The sequence below is a fragment of the Fulmarus glacialis genome, unplaced genomic scaffold, assembly GCF_000690835.1.
Source record: "Fulmarus glacialis isolate BGI_N327 unplaced genomic scaffold, ASM69083v1 scaffold41761, whole genome shotgun sequence".
Classification (NCBI taxonomy): Eukaryota; Metazoa; Chordata; class Aves; order Procellariiformes; family Procellariidae; genus Fulmarus; species Fulmarus glacialis.
In genome coordinates this window covers 965-28,516 of record NW_009192926.1, presented here as the reverse complement: position 1 = coordinate 28,516, position 27,552 = coordinate 965, and the positions used below count along the sequence as shown (strand labels likewise).

The window sequence follows — 27,552 nt, the reverse complement described above, 5'->3', positions numbered from 1 at the left end:
TTAATTATCATAGCTTCCAAAGTTGCCACTGAATGATGAATTATATAGAAAACATTGTTCATCTCAAAAGTATTTGCCAATTTATGAAGATATAATTTTATGAACATCAGTTAATAAAGTTTAGTGCATAACCCTGGACGTGATTAATTCCAGTTGAAATTCCACTCTCTCATTTTGCTTTTCTCATACATTTGGAGCTCCTGAAGATTCTTTTAATAGATGAATTCCACTATTTATTCTCAAATCCAAACAGGATATGAAGTTTCCCTTTCCCTTCACTCAAGGTTGGGTGAGGGAGTGCTTCTCCCTGAAATTGAAGCTAGTAACAGGACATAAAACTAGTATGCTCATCCTTAAGCTGTTTCTTCTCGGTTTCTGCTTAGCTGTAATCATTGGCTAAAAATTATATGCTATGAACTATATTGTATATAACCTGAACAGCATTTATATATACACTGATTGTAAGTGCTTAGTTACATATTGCATGTATTTGCAACTCAGTATATTGATCTTCATGGATGCTTTTAAGACTTCTGTTCCACAGCCTGGAAACTAGAGGTCAAACATGACCGAAATGAAAAAAAAATATAAAGCTTAGGATCGTCTTTATGTGTTGGCCAACTTCATGAGCAAATAAGACATCTGTTTTTCACTTTTAGTGTGGGGTAACGTTGACTTTATTTATGGTAATTAACAAAAGTAGTTTCTCATTTCTTAAAAGCTGATTCAACAAGTATATAATTTCATCTAAAAGAGGCAGTCTGTTTTTCAGTGATGTTTAATATTGAATTTCTATAGCAGAAGGTTCACGTTTGTGTTTATATATTAAAGTATTTTAAAGTGTGTGTCTAGTGGTTTGCTAATTTTCTCTAAATTGCTTTTAAATTAGGAATGGGATGAGTGATTCTTTAACTGTCTTGTAGCTTTAGTTTTTATTTGCTTCGTGATATTTAATTTGGAACTATCATGTAATTCAATTATCTTTGTTCCATATCCATAGTCTTGCTGAAATTAGGCTTTTTGGTTGGTTTTAGGAATGTTTAGTTGTCTTTTTTGTAGGATAAGACTAATGCAATTAACATTGGGCATTATTCTTTTCCATTACTTCAGCACAAGTTGTTGAAAAACCGTTGGAAGGTGTAGTGCGACTCTGGGAGCCTCTCCTCCTATGTTGTACCCCCACCAACGTGGTGGCCCTCTGCTTGGCTTATTCCAGTGTGCCAGTGTTCTTCTCTTTTGGGGCCCCCAAAACTGTAAGGCTTCACGAGTGCTAAGTAGAGGGAGTGATCATGTCTCTTGACTTGCGAGCTGTCGTCGTCTTGTTGGTCCATTCCTCAAGATCCCTCTTAAAGGACTTTTCTTCCTTAGTATATCAACCCCACTCTCCCCAGTTGGCTGTCAGCTGGGAACTTGCTGGGGCTCCCTCTGTCCCAATGTCCAGATCAAAAGAAGTTTCAGTGTAAGCTACAGAGTAGGGTTTGGTCTGTCAAGGATAGGAGAAAAAATCGGTGAATATTAATGTTTATTTTTCCGTGCTTTAAACACGAAGGTATGTTGTATCAGGAAATCTATCTAAATAGTGCTGAGTTTTCATCTGAAATTTCTATGGGGAATCCTTTATCAAGTGGTCTGCAAGATGAAATAGGGAAGTAATTGTGTGTGGTTTAATAAATGCATATTGCAGCTTCTTGTGGGGTTTGGGGTTTTGTGTTTCCTTTTGTTTTGGTTTCCTTTAACCCTGGACTAAGTGAACCATGACTGTCATATTGCAACTTAACTATTATCAGTTAAGACCTAAGAAGTCTTACAGAAAACAGGTTAGTGTTATTTATATGCAAGGTTGCATTAGTTGCAATTGAAGCAATTTTAATGTGTTTGAGAAAAAAAATCTGAATGTGATGAGTTCAGAATAAATTACCACAAGGATTTTGAATTGTCCTTTAGTTGTTGTACAGATTTTGCATGCTGCAGTCTTGAATATAAAAAGTTAATGTACAAGCTACAGGCTTTATATTCCTAGATGATACGAGAACTTTAGAAAGAGCTGCCGTAAAGATTTGTTATCCAGTTCTCCATCTGTATTATAATAAGAAAAAGAATTTGCAAACGGCAGTGGAGAAATGGACACTCGTGATAATACACCTGCTTTCTTTTTCCCAATTCCAGGGCATATTCCCTTGTGGATTCCAGTCAAGTGTCTACTTTCCTGATTTCTATTCTCCTCATAGTCTATGGCAGTTTCAGGTAAGATTTTTCTTTAAGGTTCTGCAGAATTTTTCTTTTTCAAATAAAAATATGGCAAGTGACTGAATACAGTTTATGTTTATGCCTTTTGTTTCATTGTATCTTTGTCAGACTGATGGCTAATGTAAGTGAAATATTTCTTCTTCTGAAAAGGAAGTGGAAAAGGAAGAAAAAATAGCTAACTGGGGTGTCTGAAACACGTAATAGTACCTCAGGTTACAAGCATATATAAGATAACTTAGAAGTTAGGCCTTCAGGACAACTCTGTAAAATTGTATTTTGGAGGGTATAAAAGGATTGTCGAGAGAGATAGGAGTGTAATGCTATCAATAGAATTTTATATATAATGTTTCAGTGTTGGTCGATTCAGCACATCCTTCTTGTGATTGCAAACAAGTCTTGTAAAACAGAGATTCCCAAGTCCCAGTGCTATTTACTTGAGTGTGAGTAACAGCTTAATAGAGAAGTGGGAAACACCATCACTGTTGAATTCCAGCAAAGTGCCTGAGAACTGCTGCAGGGTAAGTTTGAATCTTCAAAAATCAAATTTGCCCCACTCTAGGAGACTTGAGTATAGTTTAGAGAAAACATTGTTGTCTCTTTAGACTTGCAGCTTGTATTATACAGGTTTTTTTGATGTAGTGGCACCTAAGAAGTGAGATTCATACTGACATATTAAAAAATAATAATTAATCACAGCATGAAAGTATTACTTTTTTCAAGTACAGCATGTTTTTCTTCCTGTTTCTTGAAGAGTATTGCTTCATTTAAGGAGTCAATGGTAAAGGCCGTACATTCACTATGAAGTCTCTGAACTGCTATGAGTATTCCTGAAGTAGATGATAGCCATGGTCATACATATGATGTAAGTCACAGCTGTTAGGATAAGAGGTTTTAAATCACCTTCATAAGTTAATGAAATCATATAATAAAAGAGCCAATTTTTGATAAGGGCTGTCTGTTGTTGCTAGCAAGTATTAGGTAACAGTACTGCTGATGGAATTAAAATAGAAGGCCTTAGGAAGACAAAATCTAGAGATGATGAAAATGAAAAAAAAAAAGAAATAAAAGATTGTATTTGTTTAGTTTTTTTCTTCAAGTTTTGAGTCAGTCTAGCATATAGTTGAGGGACTAATTCAGTTTTTAACTACTTGAATTTATGCAGTTGTGTAAAAAGGAGCTATGCATCTGGCTGCAAGAAGCCATAGCATTTATTAAAATTCAATTGTGAAAACATAATGCAATATAAAACAGCAGGAGTGCTTGAACTTAAATTGCCTACCCTTCTCAGAACTCCTTGCTCTTAAAAATTTTCCCCTGCTGTTTGCTCCTTATATACACATGCTCTTTTACCATCTTGTCCTATGATTTACATTTAAAACTACTCACGTAACAAGGACTGCAAACTTCAGAACAATCTAACTTACTGGATGAAGTAGTGGAATGGTGATGGATACAAATCAATTGAGGAAGTGCCCTGTTTTAGTCCACTTCCTTTGCATGTATCGTGAAGCCCCCAAGATGCAAGCTGTTACAGACCAAGATAGGGTCCCATAGTTTTAAAATTAATTTTCTAATTAATTTCCTATATGTAGTTTCTTTAGCAGATGTCTGAGCTGAAACCCACAGTTATGATGGTGACTTGGACCAATTCCCATTCTGTTTGGTCAGCGAGTGAGGTCAAAAGCAGTTTTTTACAGAAGATTGTACAGTGGTGTTAACAAAGGGGTCTAAGATACAATTAAGTTATTTAAGAAATTCAAGTGTGGTAGTAAGTTGCAAAATTATATTCATCTGGAAATTCCTAAAGTAGTAAAATAAACACTTCTGGCAAAGTGAGTGGATCTTCTTAGAAAAGTGACTTGTTAGAACAACGAAAGTTACAGCTTAAGGTGCTTATTCTCAAATGACAACAATGATGTCTTCATCTAGATTTGAGTGCTTCGTCTCAAATGGAGCTGTCGTAAGAAAAAAAGCAAATAGCACTCCTCAGTTAACCTTCATGTTGCAGAAAGTGGGTTTGGTTTCTGATTTTCAGTCTGAAAAGAAGCAAATAGAGTTATTGTGGTATTGCTGGCAGGTGACTTAAACAGAATTGCAGTAATAGGGTCAGAAAGAATTGGGTGGGTGAGTCATTAGGATAAAATCCACATGTGTGGTGGATCTAATCTAATGCAAGAGGTTTCAGAGAAACAAAGGAAAGCCGTGGTCCACTGTCTTTATTCATACAAGCAGCGTTTGTCCAAAAACGAAACAAACAAACAAAAAAAGCCCCCAAACCCCCAAGGTATTCAGAAGAATGTCTAATAGATCATGGGTAAAGTCCGCATCCAGAACGTTATAGAGTTGAGTTCCCGCTTCTCTTACTGTGGGTGAACGAGCGTTTCCTTCCTACGTTTGTGCTGGGTCAGGAGTTTTAGCTTCAAGCCCTTCTGAACATCTCTCCCATGTACATTCTGACTGTCTCAGTCCTTGAACTTAATGTACTTTATTATTGACTGCCAAAGGGGCAAGTGTAATCTTTTAAACTGTTACAAGCTGTAAACTGGAGCGTGCAATATATATGTTAGTTATGTTTTTTTAAAGAGGTGAGTTTAGCTTGAAACAGTGTGTTTCCTATGGGTTCTTGCAAGACAGCCACCTATTCTTGTCCAAGTGCTTCTCTGTGATTTAAATGTTGGGGTTACGTGCAGGCAGGTAACAGCTAAATCCTTTTCTATCCTGTCACATACCCAGACATGGTCTCTTAGCTTGTGTAAAGCCTGATTTCACCCAGAATCTACCTGACCAAGTATCTTCCTTTTAAACCAAACCAAGAAGCATGGGGTGAAACTAGTGTCTTCTAACTGTAGGCTTTGGGTGCCTAAAATATGTGTGTAAATAGAAAATAGTTCAAACAGTGTCCTTATGGTTGGCTTTACGACTTGACATTTACAGAAATCAGGATACATATTTCACAATAAAACTTAAAGAGAAAGGCTGTGGAGTTCATAAGCATCTACAGCTGCAGCGCTGGCAGGGTGGAATCGGAGATTTGGACAGACTTTCTCACTGAGTGCTACAAAGGTTGTCTGCGCGTGTGCATGCACAAGTGGGTACACATAAAATAGCTGCTGAAGGTGAGATGTTCTTATCAGAGACGTGGGACTTGGGCATGCTTACCCCATCCAGGCAGTGAAAAAGTTTTTACATGCACTTTCTGCTATTGTTTCCCCTATTCTTATTCCCACTCCAGATCTTGCATTGGAACTTGTCCTTTAATCTCACTGCAATGTTTTATAGCGACTGTAGCAATGTTAGAGCACACAACATCTTTTAGGTTCTCTCTATAATATGCATTGAGATTTGGTTGAATTAAACTCACGTCAATGACTGATTCTAATTGCAATTTTTCATTTAGAGCAATTGAAATCTGGCAATTCTGTGGCAACCTACAATTCTCACAGTCCCAGAGCTCTTAAGATGGGTGACTGTCCTCACTAAGTAGAGCAAGAATGTATCGCATCTGCAAGCGACTCTGTAGATACATACTTGCTTTCATATTTCCTCCATTCTTTCATAAGAATATTCTCCTGCAGGGTTTCCCTGAAGCATTACTGCAGTGGAAGTGATCCATAGTTGAATCTGAACTTTCATGATAGTAACGTGCCAGCAGCTTACTCATTCCTTTGGCCTTAGCGTAACCCTGCTGAGTGGCTCCCTGTGGGAGGCTGAGCCGTGCTTGCTTTGAAACATTGTGCTGGAAATCCTACCAACTGGAACTGTGAGGACCCACAGAAGAAACAACTGTGTAGTTTATTGCTCGATGGGAGGTGCTGGCTGAATGTTGCCTTTGGAAGCCCAGCAGAAACTTGAACAAAAAAGCAAATGTTTCTCAGCTTGCGATTTCTTTACACTCCAGTAGTTTTCAGTGTATCTTGTTTTACAATATAATTTTTAACTTTCTTGGAGGATGTTTTAGTGATCATTTCTCAATTTTTTTATTATGTTAGTGATAATTTGTAGCAGAGGAAAGGATCAAATCATAAAATGGTTGGAGATTATTCAGAAGTTGTCTCAGATCTTGGAGCGGCTGTGTTGCTAAGTGAAAGTAATTTCCTAATTTATGCTTGCTTTTGAGGTAGGGATGTTTATAGGTAATAAGATAATAATTGCTGACACTATTGCAATGAAAGAAAAAGGGCTGAAGTTGCTTATGAGCAGTAGATCTAATAGTTTCTTCCACTTTTCTTTGTTGATAGCAATCCCTTAAATTATGAGTTGCCTGATGCCACTGGGAGAGTGATGGCGTGAGGTTCTTGCTAAACTGTGCTAATTCAGAGAGGAATGAAATGCTGCTCTGAGAAAAGAATTATCTTGTTTGGCTGAATCTTGGATCAAGTCCTGGAGGGTTGTCAGCCTCCTCCTGGATTTTTATAGCTTGAGAGGAAAATTATGAGGCTACAATGCATTAATGGGGAAAAAGCAAGTGTGAATGAAGGATAAAGGCACTCCAAACAAGAGGCAGAGTAGAGGGATCTTTAGAAGAACGAGCTAAAAACAGATTAATTTGTTAGAATTTTAGTGTTCTCCATTGCCTCTTTGTATTTTTGATAACTTTTTAGTTGATGATCCACAGTCTGTGTAGAAGTACTGTATGTCTGAGGTTGAAGCTTCCTCATATTTTGCCTGAGCCCAAAAGCTGCTTTCATTTCATACTACTGTTTGGGAGCACTTGCATAATAGAAGCAGAAGAAACAAAGCCATTTTAGACTGGAAGAGCCTTTTTTTTTGTTTTTGTTTTATACAGTGAAACTGCTCAACCCCTCTTTCTTTAACACACCACACCTCTCGATACTATAGACCTGTATGTGCTTGATTTCAGGTTGTATGACTGCAGCACAAAATTGCTCACCTGTGCATTGCATTAGGTAACCTATCCATAACCTATCCACTAAAATGAAATAACTTCAATGCCTATAGAATTGTATAGAAGATTGTGGTGTATTTTTCACTTGTCTGACAAATTAATAAAATTTGTTCACTTTGCTTAGTGCGATTACTCACAGCCCAACTTGAAAAGGAGTTTAATGCCTGTTGACCTGGAAGTTTTATTGAAATACTTGTTATTTGATGCTGCTGCAGACATAAGAAGGAAGCTGTACAGTGCTTCTGTATAGCTTATTTGAATAAATAAATGTGCAGCTATGTCATGGATAACATGCATGTATCGGAATGAAAAACTATTATGGTAAATTTGATTGCTAGTATTTTTATATAAAACAACCTAGAATTTAACGATAGAAATTACCACTGGCCAAAACAGACCTTAAATGAAATTCCCCTGTTTCAGAAAGTTACACCAAAATTCGTTAGAATATAATTTAGAAGTTGCATCAAAGTCAGACTGTGGTAAAAGGGGTAGAATGCTTTGTTATTTTGGAATTTTTTAAAAGTGCGTATATCAGAATGAAAAAATGAATCAATTAGAGCTGAGCTGGGTACATAGGGGAATATTGTCAGCTCCTATGGATGAATTAAGTTGTATCAATTTGTACTATTTATTCAGAGCTTCCTCTAGTAATCTGTTCTGCCTGTATCTAAAATACGTATCTGGTTACTTTCTAGGCTTTGCTGAAACTTTTTCAGTTAAAGTAAGATCTTACATTCAGCAGACGGGTACTTACAAACTAGTTTTGGTCATCATTCATAACAGGATTTAGAGGAAAGAAATAATATTGTTTTAAAAATGAAACCTGATAGTTATATTTGAATGAAAAGGATGAAAATGAGAACTTGGAAAGAGTTCAGATACATCACAGAATTGAAATTTTACTGCATTTCCATGATGTTCTACACTTGCCAGTAATGCAGATAAATATCTTTGTTGCGGTTTGTTGTTAACACTTACCAGTGCAGACACTATGGTGACTAGTCTCACTATTAGAACCTGTGTGATTTGGTGCCTCATTCCTAACTGTAAGCATTTTTTTTTTTTTTTTTTTTTAGATTTCCAATGTGTATGGTGTTTTTTCTAACAACTGGCATTAAAGGGCTTTTTTAGGGAGAGGGTGCTGTCATAGAACGAGACCGTAGCTGATGAGCCCAAATAGGAATTTGAAACTTGCCTGTTAAGTTTGCTTTGTTTCCTGCAGGTCTCTTAACATGGACTTTGAGAATCAAGACAAAGAGAAAGACAATAGCAGCGCAGCTGGGTCTTTTAATGGCAACAGCACCAATAACAGTAAGGGTTAGCTTTACTCCTTATCTTTCTTTCATCACTTCAGTGTGCTGCGTCTTCTTTTGCTTCATCCGTACGCTACATGGGTTGTAGATTCACTTGATATAATGGAACTGTTTTGTCTTGGCATTTGCCATCTTGCTATGCACTAATACTGCTATCTAGTTCATGTCCATGGAAGCTAAATTTAAAACATCAATGTAACATTTCAATAACGCATAGAAATTGCATGCTGCACAATTTGTCAGGTTTTACTGGAAATGGAAACTGCTTTACTTTTAAAAAAAAAACACCACACAGTTATGAGAAGGGAATGTGATTTCTTTTGTCTGGAGTTTATCACTACGATGTATTAGCCAGTCCGTAAGCAATGAGAGAGATCATGGTATGCTAACAAGTCCATAAGGATGATTCAGCTTTATCAATAGAGAAATTGAAGTATAGAGTTCACATGGCTTTGGGCAACTCGTTTATAATGGACAACAAAATATGTGTCTACACACAATCTATTTGGAGTGGGAATTAACATGTCAGCTTCTACGTGGTGACTGTCCCCTCTGTAATCTATAAATAGATTCCAGGCAGCTTGGCCATTTGAGATGCACTGTTTTGCAGGTAAAAATATGTATATGAACAGTTAGAGTGGAATGCGTTGTACACAATGTGCTGTAAATTCACACCTGAGTTTAACTTACAACAGTTTATATATTCTGAGAATAGGCTCTAGAATGAATAGTTTCAGCAGGTTTAGAAGACAGGAGTGAGATATGTGAGCAGCCCTGTGCACAAAACCCTGAATGCTAAGGTTGCTTTGTTTAAAGAAAGAAATACAGCTTAGAAATTATGAAATTAATAACATATATTATGTTGTATATGTCTTTTGGGTTTTTTGCCCTTTTTTTTTATATATAGACTCTTGGAATTTACATGGTTGTCAGAGCACTGCTTCTGTTGACAAGGCAGAGCAAAGAGGTTGCTGTGCTTGGTGATTCAGCAATGAACAGTTGAGGCTTTTGGCATCTGGGAAGTAAGAGAAGACAGTCTGGGGCTGGGGAATAAGCACATTAAGGCGATTAGCTGTGAAAATGATCAGAAATGAAATTAAGAACTTTGACATTTAACACTGCAGGCACTAATTCCCGAATGCCAAGGTGGTCTGTAGTATGTCATTTCTGGGGTTCTGTTTTGTTTGTTTTTTCCCTTGGGAAGTTGAAGGGCATGTAAATAAATGCTCTTTCTCAAAGCAGAAGGAACTAGATCTAAGTCACAGATCAGAACACAAGAATTTCTGTGTCTTTGCACTGTCATCACTGGACTATCTATATTGTACTTTACCCTTTTGTACCAGACCTCAGTAACATAGAAATCCCAAGAGACTGAGTAGTTCTGCTTTTTGTTTTTAAAATTTATTGTGCTAACTATGTTTAAGAATAATAGATCCATGACCTGAACTAATAAATGACCATACAGTGCAAGTGTCGTGGCTTCCATGCTCATTGTTTAGCTTGTCTTTTATGGAAATGGTTAAATACTTACGACAGATACTAAGTTGTAGTGAGTGTATTTCAGGTGTGTTTGAGGTTTTTTGACATACTCGGATACATTGGTAACTATGAGTTGTGCAGGTAACCCGTTATTTAGACAACTTGCTGCTCTTCCACGGAAGAAAATAAAACAGACGCGTTCTCACACACACGCACAAACAATGTGTGTGTATATATACTTGTATGGTATGTCTGTGTATACATGCACACATACATATGCACAGATACACTGCTTGATAACCTAAAAGCTTATCCGTAAAATCCTGGGACTGGTAAAACCCTGCTTCATACAGCAGTGTCTAATTATTTTGGCATAACACAGTGATGTTAATCTGGTCTTAGATCTCATCTCAGTCTGAGTCATGTATTAATTTTTCATTAGAGACATTTTGGATGCTTCTTATCAAGTGACTGCTTCAGATGTTACCTGTTATTTTAATGCTCTACAAGTATAACTATGTCTTGTATTTTTAATTGCGTTACTACTTATCGCTTCTTCCCCCCCCCCCCATGATCAAATGTAAATATAGCTACAGATACTGCTTAAGTATTAGAATTTGTGGGGATAGGTGGGCTTTTCAAAGCCTCATCCTCTCAATTTTGTTATTAATTCTAAAAACTCGTGGTAAAATATAATAAAAAATGTCCTGTCCTGTTATTAATACCCCTAGTAGTCAAACTGCATGGTTAAGGTGGGGGAAATAATCAGAATAAAATACTTCAGTATCTCTGCACTGTTTAAAATTGCTTCCAGCTATAAAATGTGAACATGAATTTTTGTTGGTTTTTACCATAAAAGGCGATTACAACGCACACTGAACTGAGTTGGTACATGACTTGAGCGTTTTTTGAAAACTGCCCTTTATTGTTAGGCTTGAGGTGATTGCATTCAGTGATACAGTTTAAGTGCATGGTGGCCTTCACCCAAGTGGAATTTGAAGCTGTGGCACCCTGTGCGTGAGCTCGGTCAGCCTAACACTGTCTGCAGCTCTGCTGTTGGTCAGGCTCTTTACCTTGTGCTGAGAAGTTAAATAAAACTTTTATATGCTCTGTTCAACACGTTTATGTTGCTCAGTGTAAAATGAAGGAAATATATAATTGCTATATGATTCCTAATCCTTAAATAATGTTAATTTTTGTAACTTGTTATTTATTCTATCTATGGCACAAGAAAAAATTCATACATTTTCTTTCAGCTTTCAAGATTCTGCAAAGCAGGGCTGTTGCTGTACACACCCAGCCACTGCGATCATGCAGTTTAGCTGGAGTGTTTTCGCACTGACTACTGTGCTTGGTTATGATAGTGCACAGGGATCTCAGAGTAAACATCTATTGCACCAGCATTGAAATGGAATACGTTGTCAGTCCTTAATTGTGACAATATGTGGGTGGTAAGAAATAGCCCAAGTTAAATGTCACTTTCTTTCTTCTGCAGGTATTCAAACCATTGATTCTACCCAGGCATTGTTCCTGCCAATCGGAGCGTCTGTGTCTCTCCTAGTTATGTTCTTCTTCTTTGATTCAGTTCAAGTTGTCTTTACAATATGCACAGCAGGTGACTAAGTTTTCTTCTATTTATAAGAATTGGAATAGAACAGAAAGCATTGACATAATTAAATATTGTTGATAAGAATTATAATACATGTCATAGTACATTAAAAAAAAAAGCTCATCAGGTTTCAGAGTTGTATTTTCAGGTCTCTGTAGCTATTAATAAAGCGACAAGTATTATTTGAGAAGTGTTTTCCAGTTAGAGATTTGCAACACCTACTGAACTATAAATTGCCGAGTTTTGAAAGACGCTGGATGTATTATTTTATGTGAAGTTCACTTGTTTATAAACCAGTGCTCAGAACTGTACATGGTATTTCATAATTCAGGTACTTTATAGGATCATAGTATAACTCTGGAGATCCTATCCAGAGACTTCTTTTCCTAGTTCAATTTTGGTTTTTGCTGTTATGCAGTTTTTCTTTGTTTCAGGGGTACTTCTGGTCTCATTAGCATTTTGAGTATTATTCTTTTGCACTGCTTGAATTTAGAACAAAAATGTCATTTTGTCATGTAAGTAAATACCAGGGCTTTGATTTTTGGAAAATTTTGGCCTTTTGATCTTTTTGCAGTTCTTCAAGAGACCAGCTGCTGTTCAGGGTAGCAAGATTCTTCGTACTGCTCCAAATTTGCAGCAGCTTTTAAAAATTGTACTCCTCAGTCCACATACTGAGTCTGTGAAGATTTTTAAACCCCTAAATACCTCTCATCCTCTCCTACTTCATATATATGCAATGCAGGCTTTTCCCTCATGATTTAACTCCTGAGCTATGCATCCTCTCCAGCCTCTTAAACAGGGCTGATGTTGATGGGTGAAATCTAAATCTCTGCTCTTGACACGAGTCTTGAGACTCCTATCTCTAATTCTGGAGGCGCAGTCCTATAGAGGTCTGCTGAATACTGCTTTTATAACTTTGACCTATTCTTTCCTATTAAAAATAAATTATTACTTCATATAAATTCTAGTATATGCTAGATATTAGGGGAATATATATACTCACATATATATCAGATATTATACGGGAAGATTTATGACAAAAGACAAATTTTAATTTGTCAAGCTTATTGGTCCATTTATTTCCAAAATGACCTTGACATTTTTAGCTTTATTTGTAACATTTGTGGCGTGTAATTAGACGATACTGTCAGTTGGGGCTTGTTGCAGGTTTAGGAGGATTGAGTCTGTTTGGATTAGTGCACTTGGGTATCTTTATTCTTGAACCTGGTTTTGTGATACTTTTGTGCTTTTACTTGACCTTGTGTCAGAGGGTGTCATTAAGCACAGGGGACTTTGGCCTCGGAACCTCGAAAATGCAAAGCTTTGTTAGAGGCTATATGGCAGGATGTGGACCCTGCTGGACTTGGGAACTTGGGAACTGTGGGACTTGGTTCCTCTGTCCCCTGAAGCTCCAGTAGTGCTATTTTACATCCTCTTTTTGTGTATTTTAGAGGCTGATGTGGAGGGACTTCTAAATTATAGCTGATGTCTGGTTTCTTAAACCCCTCTTAAGTCTTCCTCCCGCAAAGATTTGCCTTTCAGGGAAGAGTCAGGAGCGAGGGTAGGTACAGCAAACAGCCCAAGGCCAGGACCAGCTGCTAAGCAGAGGGCAGAGCTGAAGAGTTGGCGCGTTGCCTGCAGACAGGAGTTAAGCCAAGGGATTGCCAACTGAATAATAGCTATTGAGACCAGAGGGAAGAGAAAACTTATGACTGGAAGCCTGGACAGTCAGGACAAGATTGAGAGTGGGTACTCATGGGCACTGTGTATTGGTGTGATTACATTGTGATTCTTACTCTCTCTGAATGAGCCCAGCTTTGGGTGGCAGCCGTTGGGGACACCAGGACAGGAGGCGCAGGGTTCCCTTCTCGAGCAGGAGGGGAGGAAGGGGAAGGTGAGATTCCAAGGGCAAGGAGGGTTGGTCTGGGTGAGGAAGGGTCAGTCCCACTGTGGTGGAGGCGGACGAGGGAGCGGGGCATGCAGGCAGTGAGGCCTGCAGGACTTGGGGCAACAGGGGCACAGGTTTTGCGTTCTTTGCCAGGCACCTCTGAAAAGGGTCCTAGTTCAACGTGTGCAGAGTTTTCCCTACCCATTCTGCTTTTTTTCCTCCTCTCTGAAATATTGATAGAACTGTGAGTTTCCATGGTGCTGTTTGCATACAGACACTTTTTAAAATTTTCTTTTTAAATTAATTGATTTTTTTTTTTTTTAAAATCTTCCTCACACCAGAAGGGGCAGGATTGAGGGGTGGAAAGGTGTGGTTTGACCAAACTAATTTATTTTCTCCAGTTGGCTTAAGCTGTGTACTAAAGAGACTGTTTGATTCCTTCCCATCATCTTCATTTGAGAAGAGAAGAAAAAAAATCCCTTTTAAAAACCAACAACAACCTCCCCAATTTTTTAAGGGATGAGTAGAGACAGCACAAAGATTTGATTTGTGGCATGCAGAAAATGTCGAGCGACTCTTCCATTTTCATTTCAGTCTGTTCTTGCTACAGCAGCTTTGGATGCGTGCTGCTGACAGGTCTCCTCACTCTTCAGCCTTTTAAAGAGTCCTTAGTACAAATTCAGTGCTAGTATTTAAAAAAAAAAAAGGAAGGAAAAATGATTATAAATACCAGTTACTAAATGTTTTTACAAATGTGTGGGTGGGATAAGTATGCTTCTTAAAAAAGAAAATGTTTATGGCAGTAGCCTGTTTGGATATTTATGTATTTTTATCATCCTGTTTTCAAAAACTTAAAGCACTTCGTATTTTAAAAAAATTAAGTTGCCAGCTACTGGATATAACTCAAGTTGTACAGTGTTTCAGTAATGAATAAAGGGTTTTGAGTGAGATGGGGTTAAAAAAGTGACTATCTTAGTTAAAAAGTGGAAAAAACCCCTTTATTATGCTGACTTAGTCTGTGTCATATGTTGAAGAATTTTAAAAGAATCTCTACCAGTTTGTAGCAAGTTTTCTTTTTTTTTGACTCAGAATATTTGAAAACTGTTCTTCTTTCTGACATGATCATGAATAGCTTTAAGACTTTTTTTTTTTTTTAAGGTTTGGGGATGGGGCTTTGCATTCCTTTGAGAGCTTTTATTTTGATTGAAGTTTGAAAGCATACTAACAATAGAAGTTCTGCAGAAAACCTTGGAACCTTTAGCTGCTCTTGCTTTAATAATACTGGAGCATATGATAATAGGGCATTGTTGCAAGAGCTTTTTTCAAATTGGAGAAGCTTGTTTGTGTACTGTAGAAGTTAGGTCTGAATGTACTAATATTACCTTTTCTTCTTTTTCTAGTCCTTGCAACAATAGCTTTCGCTTTCCTTCTGCTCCCGATGTGCCAGTACTTAACACGGCCTTGTTCACCTCAAAACAAGTAAGGACTTGAGAAATCTTTTGCTCCTCTTCTTGTATGTTGTATATATTTCTTTTAATGAGAATTCTTTAACGGAGTCTTTGGTTACGAGCATTAACCTCAGGGCTTCAGGGCTGATGTTTGTGCCTATTTTTTGTGCCACAACCACTTTGAAACTGGGAAGCACAATTTCTGCAAGTCACGCATGCTTGCCAGCCAGGGAAATGCAGTACCATTGCAGGGGACTAGATTTCCCAACAGTGGTTTCTAAGAAGTTGGCTTATTTTGGCTGAGATTTCAGTTTGGGATTTGGTATTGGATTTTAATGTTTGTTAACGTTGGACTATAGATTTTAATGCTGGCTCGCTCAGAGACTGTAGTTGCACTGGTAAAAATTACAGTTGTTCATGTCATGTTTTGAAACTGATTTTTTTTTTACCTTGTGACTGGAGTTCATGTTGCAAAAAGCACTATCTTAGATGGTACTAGGAAATAGCATTCATGGTAACAATTTCAAGAGAGGTGCCAGGATTTACAGGGTTTTTTCCATCTCTCTCGTTCAGGCTTTACACACATTCTTTGAATGTGAGGAGAGCTATTATTTTGTTGCTGTTTTGGTACCTATTTGTGGCAAAGGAACTTCCCTTCAGTTGTTCTTGGCATCTTTCATCAGCAGTTGAGCCTTGTTCCAACAGCGTCCATTTTCTGTTCTTTAAATGGAAACATAAAGTCTTCTAGTTAATGTTTATATGTTGTTCCTAGGATTTCCTTTGGCTGCTGCGGGCGTTTCACTGCTGCTGAGTTGCTCTCATTTTCTCTGTCTGTGATGCTTGTCCTTATCTGGGTCCTAACTGGCCACTGGCTCCTTATGGATGGTGAGTATGTGAATTAAGGGATTTTACTGCTGGTTTGTGCCTGTTCTGACACATCCAGTCACCTGGTGATGATTGGTGAAATTTGCTAATATCAATGGCTTGCTGAGTTGTAATATTGTGTGGTAGACTCCCTGGAAGCAACCGCTGTCAGGGTAATGTTTGAGACACCTGTTTTTCTGGTTTGTAAAAGCTTCCACGGAAGTGCCAGAACACTCATGAAAGATATTCTGCACCTGCGTGGTGAAGGATGGATGGCCAGTTTTAGTTAAAGATGGGTGGAGACAGTGGTTGTTTATGAATCATAACTTGATCTTAACAATCTGGTTAATTTTTGCTGTGCATCTTGTATTTTGGTTCAGATGATCAAATAATTTGTTGTGAGACAGTTCACAGTAGCTGGTTGTCTTTGATCTCTTTGATGCTTGCCAGTTAGGATGGTGAGATGGGTGAAGCTGGCAGGGATCCAGTTGGCTTGAAGGTGTGATTTTTTTTTTTTTTTTTTTTTTCCCCTCATGCTGGTTGAACTGAATTCACAGCTTACTGTTCCAAAAAGGAGCTTTCCTCCTCCCCTCCTGCCTTCCAAATCTCTTGTGCTAGCTCTGGCATTCATTTAATCACATGTTAAACTGATTCAGCTCACTAGAATGGCAGAGTACTCTTTTTTTGCCAGGGTATTTTTCTGCTGCTGCAGTGAGATGAATTGGATTATTTTGCAGTCAGGTATGTGCTAAATTTGGCAAAAGGTAAGTGGCAGCATGATGGGATCTGAGAGGATGGAGTGGGTGTGATAGTAAAGGGATGAAGAGGTAGCCAGGAGGAGGACCTTCGCTTCTCAGCTTCTCAGGCAGCTAAACTGGCTTAGGACATCTCGTGAAATGGCACCCTGAGGTGGTGATTGCTTGAGGAAAAATAGCTGGGAGAACATTACCTGCCCTTGAAATTGTTTGTTGCAAGAGAAAACATACATTCCATCAGCTTTCCAGCTCCTCCTAAATGAGATAGCAGCAGCAGAAAGTCCTTAGCACTGAAACCTCTCATGGCACCTGATTATTTCTTTTGTATATAGGCGTTATGTTTCATTCAGGCTTTTTGCTGCTTTAAAAGTTCCCCCTGTGGTATGTTAGGGAATACCTTTTAAAGTACCCAGATACTAAATGAAAAAATGCAGATGATGATGTGTTAAGCAGAGCAGCCCGCCATGAAATCAAGGGTGATTTTTGATCTGCAGTAGCTACCAAGCTAAATGGAGTGTCAAGTGTGGATTTTGGCAAAATCTGAAAAGACTTGTCTACACTGAGATATCGACAGATGCATTTACTTAAAAATAGCTATTTTTGTGAGCACTTCAGTCTGAAATAGTGGGCTTTGAGGTAACTGATCTGCAGAGTACTGAACTACTGGTGCAGAGTGGTTTCTGGGTTTTATTTCTCTTGGTGGTTGTTTATGATTTACTGAGTCGTGTTGATACTGTCTAGATTTGGAGTATTTTATGTAGTTTATATTAAGAGAGCTCGTACTATATGGGTAAGACTCCTGTCGTTTGTTCAAATCCAATTAAATCAACGTTTGTCAGTGACGTTGAAGAGGGAACAGCATTTATTGGCCTTCGTCAGGGAAACAGACTGCAGTTTTATTCCTCATACTATACTACTGCGAGTGGAATCACATCATCTCTGCCTTTACCCTTTGCTTCTCTGTAACTGAGTACTTGAGACCCCAATTAATCTTGTTTGGAGGGAAATGTGGGCAATAAGTACTGCTTGGTAATATATGCAAGCGGAGCACTTGCTCGTCTTTAAGCCAGCGCCTGCCAGGTGCTGGGTGTGCTGTGATCCAACTCCTCCTCCCCGCTTGCTCGGGGATGATCTTCTGTTTTGCTGTCAGCAGAAGATGAAACAGATGTTGGGAACGTGCTTCACATCGCCTGGGCCGGTGGCTGGAGGGAGAAGTGGGGCAGGCGTTTCTTCTTAACAGTACACCTCGATTTTTGTGTGTATGGTTCGTTGTTGTGCACTTGATTCTCTCTTCATGAGAGAGTATTTCTACTTTAGAGCTGAGTAAAAAGGAATGGAAATACTTCATGGTAATTTCCAGTCCTTACAAAATCGAGGTATGGCAGTTCCTGCCAGAACAGTCTTCATCGCTCACATACTACAACCCTCCTTCTGCACAGTAGTTGGTTGAACTGTTTCTAAAGCCAGAGACATTTTACAGGATAGCATGAGCAGATATTGTCTCCAGGGGGTTGTTCTGGCATGTGATGATGTACTTTTGTAGGTCTTGAAATGCTTATTTGTCAGAGCGGATTGTTTGATGATCATGAATCATCGAGGATGATCACTGTCCCCTGGTAAAGCCTGGTTAAAAGCTTTCCTAAATAGTGGACATAGCTGGAGATGTACAATGGGAATGCTATAGATGTATGCAGTGTCTATCTATAGCTACAGAGTGAACTGAACGGTCACGGATACCTCGGGAACTGCTGCAGACCCTAACTGCTGCGGCAATCGGGCAGAGGCTACTTCATGTGTTCTTATTCCCACTCTTTAAAATACACTCTGAGAGCTTTATAGGAACATGGTTAGATCAGAACTTCAGTACCTGTTTCTTTCAAAGGTCAACTGGTGGCCTGTGGGGGAAGTTTAAGCCTTGCCAGCTTGCATAACGCTTTGTGAACCAGACACCACACAACTAGCAAGCATCTTGGTGGTTTCATCTGTTCTGGACGCAGTAGTGCAGTAAAGCTGAAAAATACGCTGTATCGGAGAGTCTAATCACATATGCAAGAATATTTTTAATCCTCAGAATATCCTTATTCTGTAAGGAGTGTGCTTGCAGGGACTGTGAAGTTAATTAGTTCTGTTAATTGAAGGTTAACTCTTTCAGTTAGTTCTTTCTTACTCAGCTCCGTGAACCCACTGCTTAGCACTTCCAACCCAGAGCTACTGTTTGTGTGGCTATTTTACCTTTTCTCTTTCTTTCTTTCTCTCTCTCTTTTTTTTTTTTTTTTTTAAATGATTTGGAGTATATTTCAATGGAGATCTGCCTTATATAGTTTGTCAACACCATCCATGAGCTTGGATGTGGATGACTTTGTTTCTCATATGATTTCTGGACTTTTTCATTGGAAAAGGAAGCTGGCCTCCATTTAGAGAAGCCTTTTGGTGGTTTGACTGCACTTTGGCCTATATTACTTGTACTTGCTCTCGGGCATTCTTGCTTCCCTTCTGTTTTTTAAATTTATCAATAATTCTTAAAGCAGTTGCAAAACTGTGGAATTATTAGCATGTGTATTTCACTATCATCTAAAGGACTTTTTTCCATCTCCTTTTCTACCCGGTGTTTGCTTTGATGAAAGTGTCTTGCGCGTCTGCCTGCATTTGTTTCAGTGATAGAGAAACAGAGCGTGTGGACAATAGATAAAAACTTCACGCTGTTTAAAACATTTCCACTTCTAGTTAATTATAACCTGGAAATCCTCTCCTAAATATAGGCTTGCTTGAGATATTATTAACATTGGCTTTAGAGAAACCTCTTTGATTTAAGACAGACTGTTCCCTTGTATTTGCTCTTCTGCCAGAGGAAGTCTGAAGGCTATATTGAATTACTGAATGCAATTCTGTTTCTCACTGCTTTGCTGTGTCAAATTCTTTAAACCTCAATAATGTGCTTACATTTTACAGCTAGTTACAGTTATGCAGCATGATTTGGGGTACATTTTTATCTGAGTAATCCCAGTACTTTGTTAAAACTGGCAGCCGTGACACTTACAGTGTTCTGCTAAGCTTGTCAATTCTCAAAAGATAAGGTGGGTTTGGCAAAGTCATTGCTGGGATGCAACCCCTGGACACTGCAAGCAGCCACGCTGGCAGGCGTTTGGTGGCACTTGTTTCCCTTGAATCTGTATGGAAATGTTTCCTTAGTGTTTTGATGGAGGAACTCCACATCTTTCAGGCGAAATGCAAGCGTAGGGTAGTTTCACAGTTGCATAATTATTACGTGAGAATTCAAAGGTTAACTTGTAAATTTTGGCCTAGTCAAGTTGTCGCACTGGTGGGCATATATGTAATGAATCAATTTTCCCTGTGTTTTCAGTTGGTCAAAATAGGATTATAACTTTTTACAAATTCTGTGTCATGTTAGACAAATACGTTTTGTTTACAAATGTCTGCATACTTAAATGTAATTTGGTCCCAACAAGGCTCCATTATTCCTTGTAAATATACTGATACCGTAGATGAAAGTTGATTTACTTTTTAAGGTTTTTAAAATTTTTTTATTTTAAGTATCTCTTGCTTGTAACCAGTTGAAATATATTTGGTTATCAGTTGAGTATCTTTGGTAGCTAAGGCTAGGCTTGAAGAAGCAGGAAATCACACAAACGTGAAGACTGGGATTTTTTTTTTTTAGTGTAACATCTTAGTGTTCTACCCTGACAAAATTGCCCTTGGAACAGAACTAACGTCTGAGCTGCTGCATGTCATTCAACTTGTTGATCTGGCTGAAAACTCACCCTTGGGAGAGGGGTTAGGAAAGGACTTTCCCATATTTTTTTCCCCGTTGGTAGGTAGGCTTTCACATACATTTTTGTTATTGGGAAATCCCTGTATATCTAAAGGATAATATTTCATAGTTAGTGTTCGGGCAGCCTTACACAATCTCGCCCAAGCAGAAGAGTGGTTTGAGTGGGTTTTTGTCATATCACGTTCTAACATGTCACGTAACCATGCTATTTCTGAACTAAGAGTCAAGGATTTTATTTATTTTATGCATTTGCTAGAAAACCTCCTAATAGTGTAAAAGTAGAGGTTTATGTTTGGGGCACAAAGAGTTCAAAGTTGTTTTGTTGCTTCTGTTTTTGACTGAGTAGTCAGTGTTTTACAGGGGAGATAGAGTCTCTAGGACATAAGACATGAAAACATTTCTTTGTGGTGGGTAGTGGAAGTTAAGTGGAATGGGCAGTTGTGTGTGGAGAGGGATTTCTGCTTCCATGGGAACAAATTCGCAGTTGGCTACTGAATGTATTTTAACTTTTCTTAACGCTGGTACGAAGAATTTCACTATCTGGAAATAGTAGACAGTCATCTAGTGCATGCAGTGCTGCACAGGTGCAAACAGAGGCTTCTTTGGGGTGTTTTTTGTGGGGGAGGTATTGGCTTGGGGTTGGGGTTTTTTTTGTTTGTTTTGCTATTTTTAATGAACTAATTATGTGCTTGCATTTTGTAGCTCTGGCTATGGGCCTGTGTGTTGCAATGATAGCCTTTGTTCGGCTGCCGAGCCTGAAGGTTTCCTGCTTGCTACTCTCTGGGTTACTAATTTATGATGTCTTTTGGGTAAGTGTTTTGTTTGGTTTTGCTAAAACTGTTTTTATGCTTTGGATTTGTAATTGGCCTTGGGCCATTTTTACATGAATTGTACTTAGTATGAAGTTGATGAAATCTGGCAAAGCCAGAAGATGAGCTTCACTGCTCCATTCTGAGACGTTAAAGTCTGCAGCAGGATACAGAATGATTTCCTCACTCATTAGTTGACAAAAGTAGAAACATGATTAGAATATTCCAACTTCGGCATATTATTTAAAAAAAGAAATTCAGCCTCAAATTTTGAAAGCCTGAAGATGAGAACAAGCATTTCCAAGTAAACACAAAGCCTTATCCACGCTTGCACAGTACACACATGTCAACTTCTGATTAGCAGTGAAATCCGCAAAACAGGAATGCAAACTGATTTATAGCCAGTAAGGTTGGCATAAAATCTTACCGCACTTTTACAAGAAACCTGACAGAATATATTTTGTAATACTGAAAGGATTTTGTTTTACCTTTGCATAACACTGAGCACTGATCCAGGGAAGCGCTTGCTGACAGCTCTGGCAGCCAGTTTCCCGGTGAGATGAGCTGTAGTGTAAGAGCCTGTTTGAAACAAGTGTTGCATCATTCTGTTTATGAGTGAGCACTGCACTTACCTCTTCTCTGCTTTCAAGCTTTCTCGTATTTTCAGTATCCTGTTGCCTGCCTTTGTAGTCCTGGACTACCTACTTGTAGTCTGCACAGATCCTTTGCCAAAGGATCTCAAGATGTTGATCCATATCTTGATATCAGAAAGTATATTTCACTTATTCTTGAGGATTAATAGTGTAAAAAACTTTATCTGAATTTTTGAAATACATTTCGCCTTTTATCATCATATGTACAACGTATGTATATGGAAAATTTGGACAATATCCTTTCTTCTCTTGAATAAGCAAAGCAAAAATACATGCAGCTTTGAGTTGCTATATAATTGCAGTTTGTAATTTGTCATGATTTCCTTGTTCCATAGGTCTTTTTTTCTGCCTACATCTTTAACAGCAATGTTATGGTGAAAGTGGCCACACAACCAGCTGATAATCCCCTTGACGTTTTATCCCGGAAACTTCACCTGGGACCAAATGTGGGTAGAGATGTTCCCCGTCTGTCGCTGCCTGGTAAACTTGTATTTCCAAGGTAAAATCAGCAGTTCTTTTATTGTATTATATAATAAAAATTTTCCTTCCCTGTACTTTTTAGTAGCACTAATTCTGTTGGAAAATACCAGCTTAGTTCCCTGTTTAGTCACTCCCTCTTCATGATAAAAAGGTATATAATGAGTAGTGAGGATTGGACACTTTGCATTTGCTGACTCCTAGCATGCAGAAACGATCCTAATTAGGTTAAAAGGTGGCTTGTTCAGAACAGGATACGCTTTTCGACATATGTGTGAGTTTAATGACTGCTATTATAGGATTTATGATCTAATGCTTAAAAGCAGAAGACCTGAGGTTTATTATAGCATCAGAATAGTCTTGATTACTGCATAATTGCAAGTGATTGGGAAGGGAGTTAGAAGCTGGTCTAAGCAAGGACGGCTTACCAGGTAAGTGCTGTGTTGGCGGGAGATTATTCCACATCTCTCTACTGCAGGGGTTCCTTCATGTCTCAGGTTTTGAACCAGATATCCCTAGGCCTGATTGGGCAGTAAGCTCCAAGGTGTCAGCGGTTACGCAGTAGGTTATGTTGGCATATTTACTCTATTCTTGTTTCTGTAGATGTTGGGATGCTGAAATTACAAAGATTAGGAGTTGATTGTCTGCAATGATAAAACCAAAATTGTTCATTTTGTCAATTTTGTGATAACTTAATTTGGCTTTGTTTTCATGAAAAAGATGTTGGATTTAAGATAATGGGCAATTTTAGTTCTTAATCTACTTAACGATTTGCTCTTTTCTGGGAGTCCAGTGAGACACAATAGTTTTCTACGTGTTTTGTCTGAATGAGGCCAAATATCTGAGAAGTCCATAAATTGACTTATTACCTTGTACTAGAGGTGATCTATGTACACGGGGATGAAGGTGCAGTGTCTATCACTGTTAATCAAACAGTTTGATAAAATGGTCAGCTGGTACCTCCCACCAATACTTAGAAGAGAGAAGATTTAAATACTGAGTTGGTGGATCTGTTTCATTGAGTGAGTTAAGAGCAAAAGCAGTTCAAACACTACCGGTAGAAATAAACTGGTTTGGAGCAACATCTCATTACTGTCAAAATCGGTATGTTTAAAACCGAGCTGAGGTGGTGGTGAAATCACTGAAGAAAAAATCTTCAGTAGCCAGCATTTAGCTTCTACTACATAAAAGTTTGCCGGTAGAAAGAAGAGATGTGCAAAATGAAGCTCAAAACCAAAGTGGAGGAGTCTAGAGCTTGTCACCTTTTGGCATAAACTCAATTTCAGTTGCTCTCTAGTTCCACAGGCAGTCACTTCTCTATGCTGGGGATCGGAGATATTGTGATGCCAGGTCTTCTGCTCTGCTTTGTCCTGCGTTACGATAACTACAAAAAGCAAGCCAACAGTGATTCCTGTGGTGCCCCAGGACCAGGGAACATCTCTGGACGTATGCAGAAGGTCTCTTACTTTCACTGCACACTTATTGGATATTTTGTAGGTGAGTACTTAGTTTAATATGAATAGCTGCTTAGTGAGCAGAAGTGGGATTATTGTAGTAGGTTTAAAAGATGATGAAAGCAAGTGTAAAGAGGCTTTAAGAGAATGCTTATGTTCTTTTTTAATCCTCCTCTCTATGGGTTTCATTGGCATGGTCTAGGGAGAAAAACCCTTCTACAGTCTTTAAGATTTTTTTTTTTTGGTTGTATTTTGAGGATGAAAGAGACTATCAGTGTATTTTTGTTAGCAACTTTTTATACTTTGCTTTACTAGCATAGAAGGTGTCATAGCTCATACCTGGGTTATAGGAAACATACGGGAGTTTCTAGACGGATTATGCTGTGCAAGAGTACATCTAGGTAATTCATCTAGATAATTCCTGCATTTTTGTATTCTACTGTTAATGCTTATGATCCTGTGACATTTTAGTACATACAGTAAGTAGTCACAACTGGAATGCTGCTTATGATTCCTCTCCTTCCTAACATAGAATAGATTTTTCCCTAAGGTCAGGACATGTGTGTGCATATCCTGACCTCCTGCAGTCCTTCTGAGGATGCAAAGGAAAGATCATTTCCTACCAATAGCCTTCTTCCTCCCCGCCTTGTCTTTCCCCCTACATTCTCTTTTGGCAAGTATCCAGGAAAATCATTCCTGGTGTGTACAGTCCTTCCTCTCAGCCCCCCGATTCTCAGGCTAGGGGCCTCAGACTGACAGTCTCAAGAGGTAGCAGCACTTCAGCATGGTGCATTCAGCTTCCTCCCCTTCACCTTTTGTTGCGTTTTGTTTGAGTTATTCTTAACTTAGTCTTTGAGATTCAAAACTGGAGCAAGTGGCTCAACACAGCCTAATATTAAAATAATTTTTCACTGTTTTGTTTGTTTCAATTGTATTCGGGGAAGGCGAAGCACAGATAAGTAACTTTTCCACAGCCTGTCTCTTAAAATGGTGGGGAAGGGAGCCATGTGTGGATGAAATGATGAGAACATCCATATGCAGCCTAAAGATACTTATAATCACTTTTTTCTTTTACAGGTCTATTAACTGCAACAGTAGCGTCTCGTATTCACCGGGCAGCCCAGCCTGCCCTGCTCTATTTGGTACCATTTACTTTATTGCCGCTCCTCACCATGGCCTATTTAAAGGTAAGACAGGATTATATATTCGCAGCAGGAAGCTCTGTGGGTCAGCTGGAAGCGGGTTCAGTGTTCTTGCACTGGGCACCAGTTCTCGTGAGGATGACGCGTGTCCTTACTCCTCCTTAACAGCCCTGGCCCAGAACTAAGGTACTGCTGCTGTTGGGGTGAATCTCCGTTTTGGAGGACTGAGTAACTGAGAGATGAGTTCCTGAAATAGAAGATGATTTATGTACATAAAGTACCAGTAATTAGAAACTAACCAAATTCTGAAGTATTAAATGCTGTGTTAATTAAGTAAATGAATTTGTCCTCACCCAGCTGGTCATGAAAGAATGCGTGCACAAAGGTCGAACAGAGACTGGAGAGGCAGATCCTTGTTTACCTCTTTCCAGTCACCTGTTCTGAACTGAAATTTTAAAATGTAACCTTTCCTGTTACAGGGCTGTTGTTGAAACACACATCTAGCACTCTGCAGAGTGGAGCATAAGAAGTGGCAGAATTTTCCACCTGCATAAATATTTCCTTCCCATCAGAAACCCATTTTGGGTAGATCTGCTGCCAAAGACAGACGTTCTGGCCTGACAGAGAAAGGATTTATTTTTTACTGTCTTTATTGTAATTTGCAAAACAGGTGAAGAATAGATTTGCTTTAAGAAATGCTTGCAATTACATATGCATTTTAAAATCTGAATTCTAAATGGACTTTAAAGTTTCTGAGGGCACGGTCCTTCTGCTGTTTTCCTGCCTAGGGTGATCTACGTCGCATGTGGTCTGAGCCTTTCCACTCCAAGTCCAGCAGCTCCCGCTTCCTGGAAGTATGATGGAACAGATAGAAAGTGACCTGAACTTCTGCCTTGGTCCTTTTCACTTTAACTTGTGGCTTTGTCGTCTCCTAAAGCTGGACTGGCTGGTACTTGGGAAGGTACCAATTACGGGACTTGTATGAAAGGACTTCGTATTAAAAGGAGGAAAAGAAAAAAAAGCTAAGATCCTGGAGCTCCGTGTGACCCCGTATCTCCCTGCAGATGTGGAATTGGGGACCCTTTGTGCAACTGCAGCCACTTTCCTCTTTTCCTCACTCAGATGGATTAGTACCAGACTATTACCTTTGCGGGAGAGGAAGAGACAGACTTGATACTGAAAACGGCTTGAAGTCGTTCAAAAACTTGTGAACACTAAAAGAAAAAACAGTTAAGCAAACTGAAGCTTCTTCAGAGAACCCCTCGTGGACATTGGGACCAGTTTCCTGCTGGACTTCGGTTTTGAAAAGAACTGAGACAGAAGGTCTTCTGTCACAATATTGGGTTTTTTTGATTTATTAAATATTTCCTGTGGTGTGAGGTTACTTCTTAAATCCACAGACATTGAGTGACTTCTTGCAGTATACATATAAAAATTTGTTGTAACAAGTTACATTTCCACCCAGATGTCATGTTGCAGTGAAAAAGGGCACGATTTTTATACATATATATATACACACATATAGATATATATATGAATAAATAAAAAGGAAAACCTGCTAAGATCATGCTATGTAGCAGACAGGGGCTTGCTGTAATTTTTAGCATGTAGAGCAGTTTACTATGGCTTTCTTGTATATGGATCTTCAATGAGCTGCTGTTTTTTCAACCCCTCCTACAACTGAACCTGCAGTTTAACAAGTGTAGTATTTGTACCGATTGTACTCATGGACTTTAGGGGATACTCAATTTCGATCAGTGTAGCAAACTAGGGAAGAAAAAACTTCAAACCCAACCCTGTTTGTTTGAGGGGGGAGGCGGTGGGGGGTGTCTTTTTTTCTTTTTTTTCTTTTTTTTATTTTCTTTTTTTACAAACAGCTCCCTTGCAGGTTTTTAGTAGTTCCTTCTTGACCCAGTGCATGTATTATAGCAGCAATTGTCTTTGTGCTTTCTGATCATAGTAATGTATCACTTGTAAATACATTTTTTCTATTTTCTATTTTTTTGTATTTTTTGCATTTTGTTTCATTAGTGTGCTGTATTTTTTCCATGCCCCTGCCCCTTAAAGAAAAAAAAAAAAAAGGAAAAAAGAAAAAGAAAACTGTCCTTTACTGTTGTGACTGGTTGGAGTTTGTGTGTTGACTGCTTTGTACCTGTAGCCTGTTAAAATGTGGTGGGGTTTTTTTTGTTGTTTTTTTTTTAAAAAAAAACAGCAGTTCCAGTTCTGTTATTTTATTGACTGAAAGGCTTCCCTGAGGTAACTAGAACTTCTGTCCTTTAAAATACTCTGCCAAATTGGGTTTGGGGAACTCTCCTGAAAGGTCATAGCTCTTGTTAGTTGGATAGATGCTGATAACTGTTAGTTGACTAGAAGGAAAACAGGAATGTTTAAGAATGAACCTGACTGAACAGTAACATTACTTTGGGGTACGGTTTCGTTACAACAGGTAAGGAAGCTTCAGTGAAATGTCTGATCCTTTCTGCTCTGCCAGATGTTACAAGAAGAGCATATTTAGCACAGTAATTTTGTCTAGCCGCATGTGTGTTACTGTCATTAATTAACGTCTTCCTCTGTTCCCAGGCAGGTCTGCCACTGCTCGCGGGCAGAGGGGCTGACGGCCTCTGAGCTGGCTGTAACAGATCTCCGAGACAGGTAAAATATCTGAAGAAACAGTAAGAAGCAGCACAGCCGTTCGGGGGGCGGGGGGCTCTAAGA

At 38.7% G+C, this 27,552-nt stretch overlaps 1 protein-coding gene across 1 annotated transcript in view; it reads left to right on the top strand.

Annotated features, from left to right (window-relative positions):
- Nucleotides 1–26,229, top strand: part of SPPL3 (signal peptide peptidase like 3) — a 43,750-nt gene extending 17,521 nt beyond the window's left edge. Inside the window, exons 2-11 of the mRNA XM_009587252.1 lie at nucleotides 2,167–2,244; nucleotides 8,379–8,467; nucleotides 11,444–11,563; nucleotides 14,846–14,924; nucleotides 15,666–15,778; nucleotides 21,005–21,111; nucleotides 22,100–22,263; nucleotides 23,539–23,738; nucleotides 24,773–24,882; nucleotides 25,626–26,229. Coding sequence (XP_009585547.1) covers nucleotides 2,167–2,244; nucleotides 8,379–8,467; nucleotides 11,444–11,563; nucleotides 14,846–14,924; nucleotides 15,666–15,778; nucleotides 21,005–21,111; nucleotides 22,100–22,263; nucleotides 23,539–23,738; nucleotides 24,773–24,882; nucleotides 25,626–25,697 — 1,132 coding nt within the window. The 3' untranslated portion in view covers nucleotides 25,698–26,229. The remainder of the gene's footprint in view (nucleotides 1–2,166; nucleotides 2,245–8,378; nucleotides 8,468–11,443; nucleotides 11,564–14,845; nucleotides 14,925–15,665; nucleotides 15,779–21,004; nucleotides 21,112–22,099; nucleotides 22,264–23,538; nucleotides 23,739–24,772; nucleotides 24,883–25,625) is intronic.
- The last annotated feature ends 1,323 nt before the right edge of the window (nucleotides 26,230–27,552 follow it).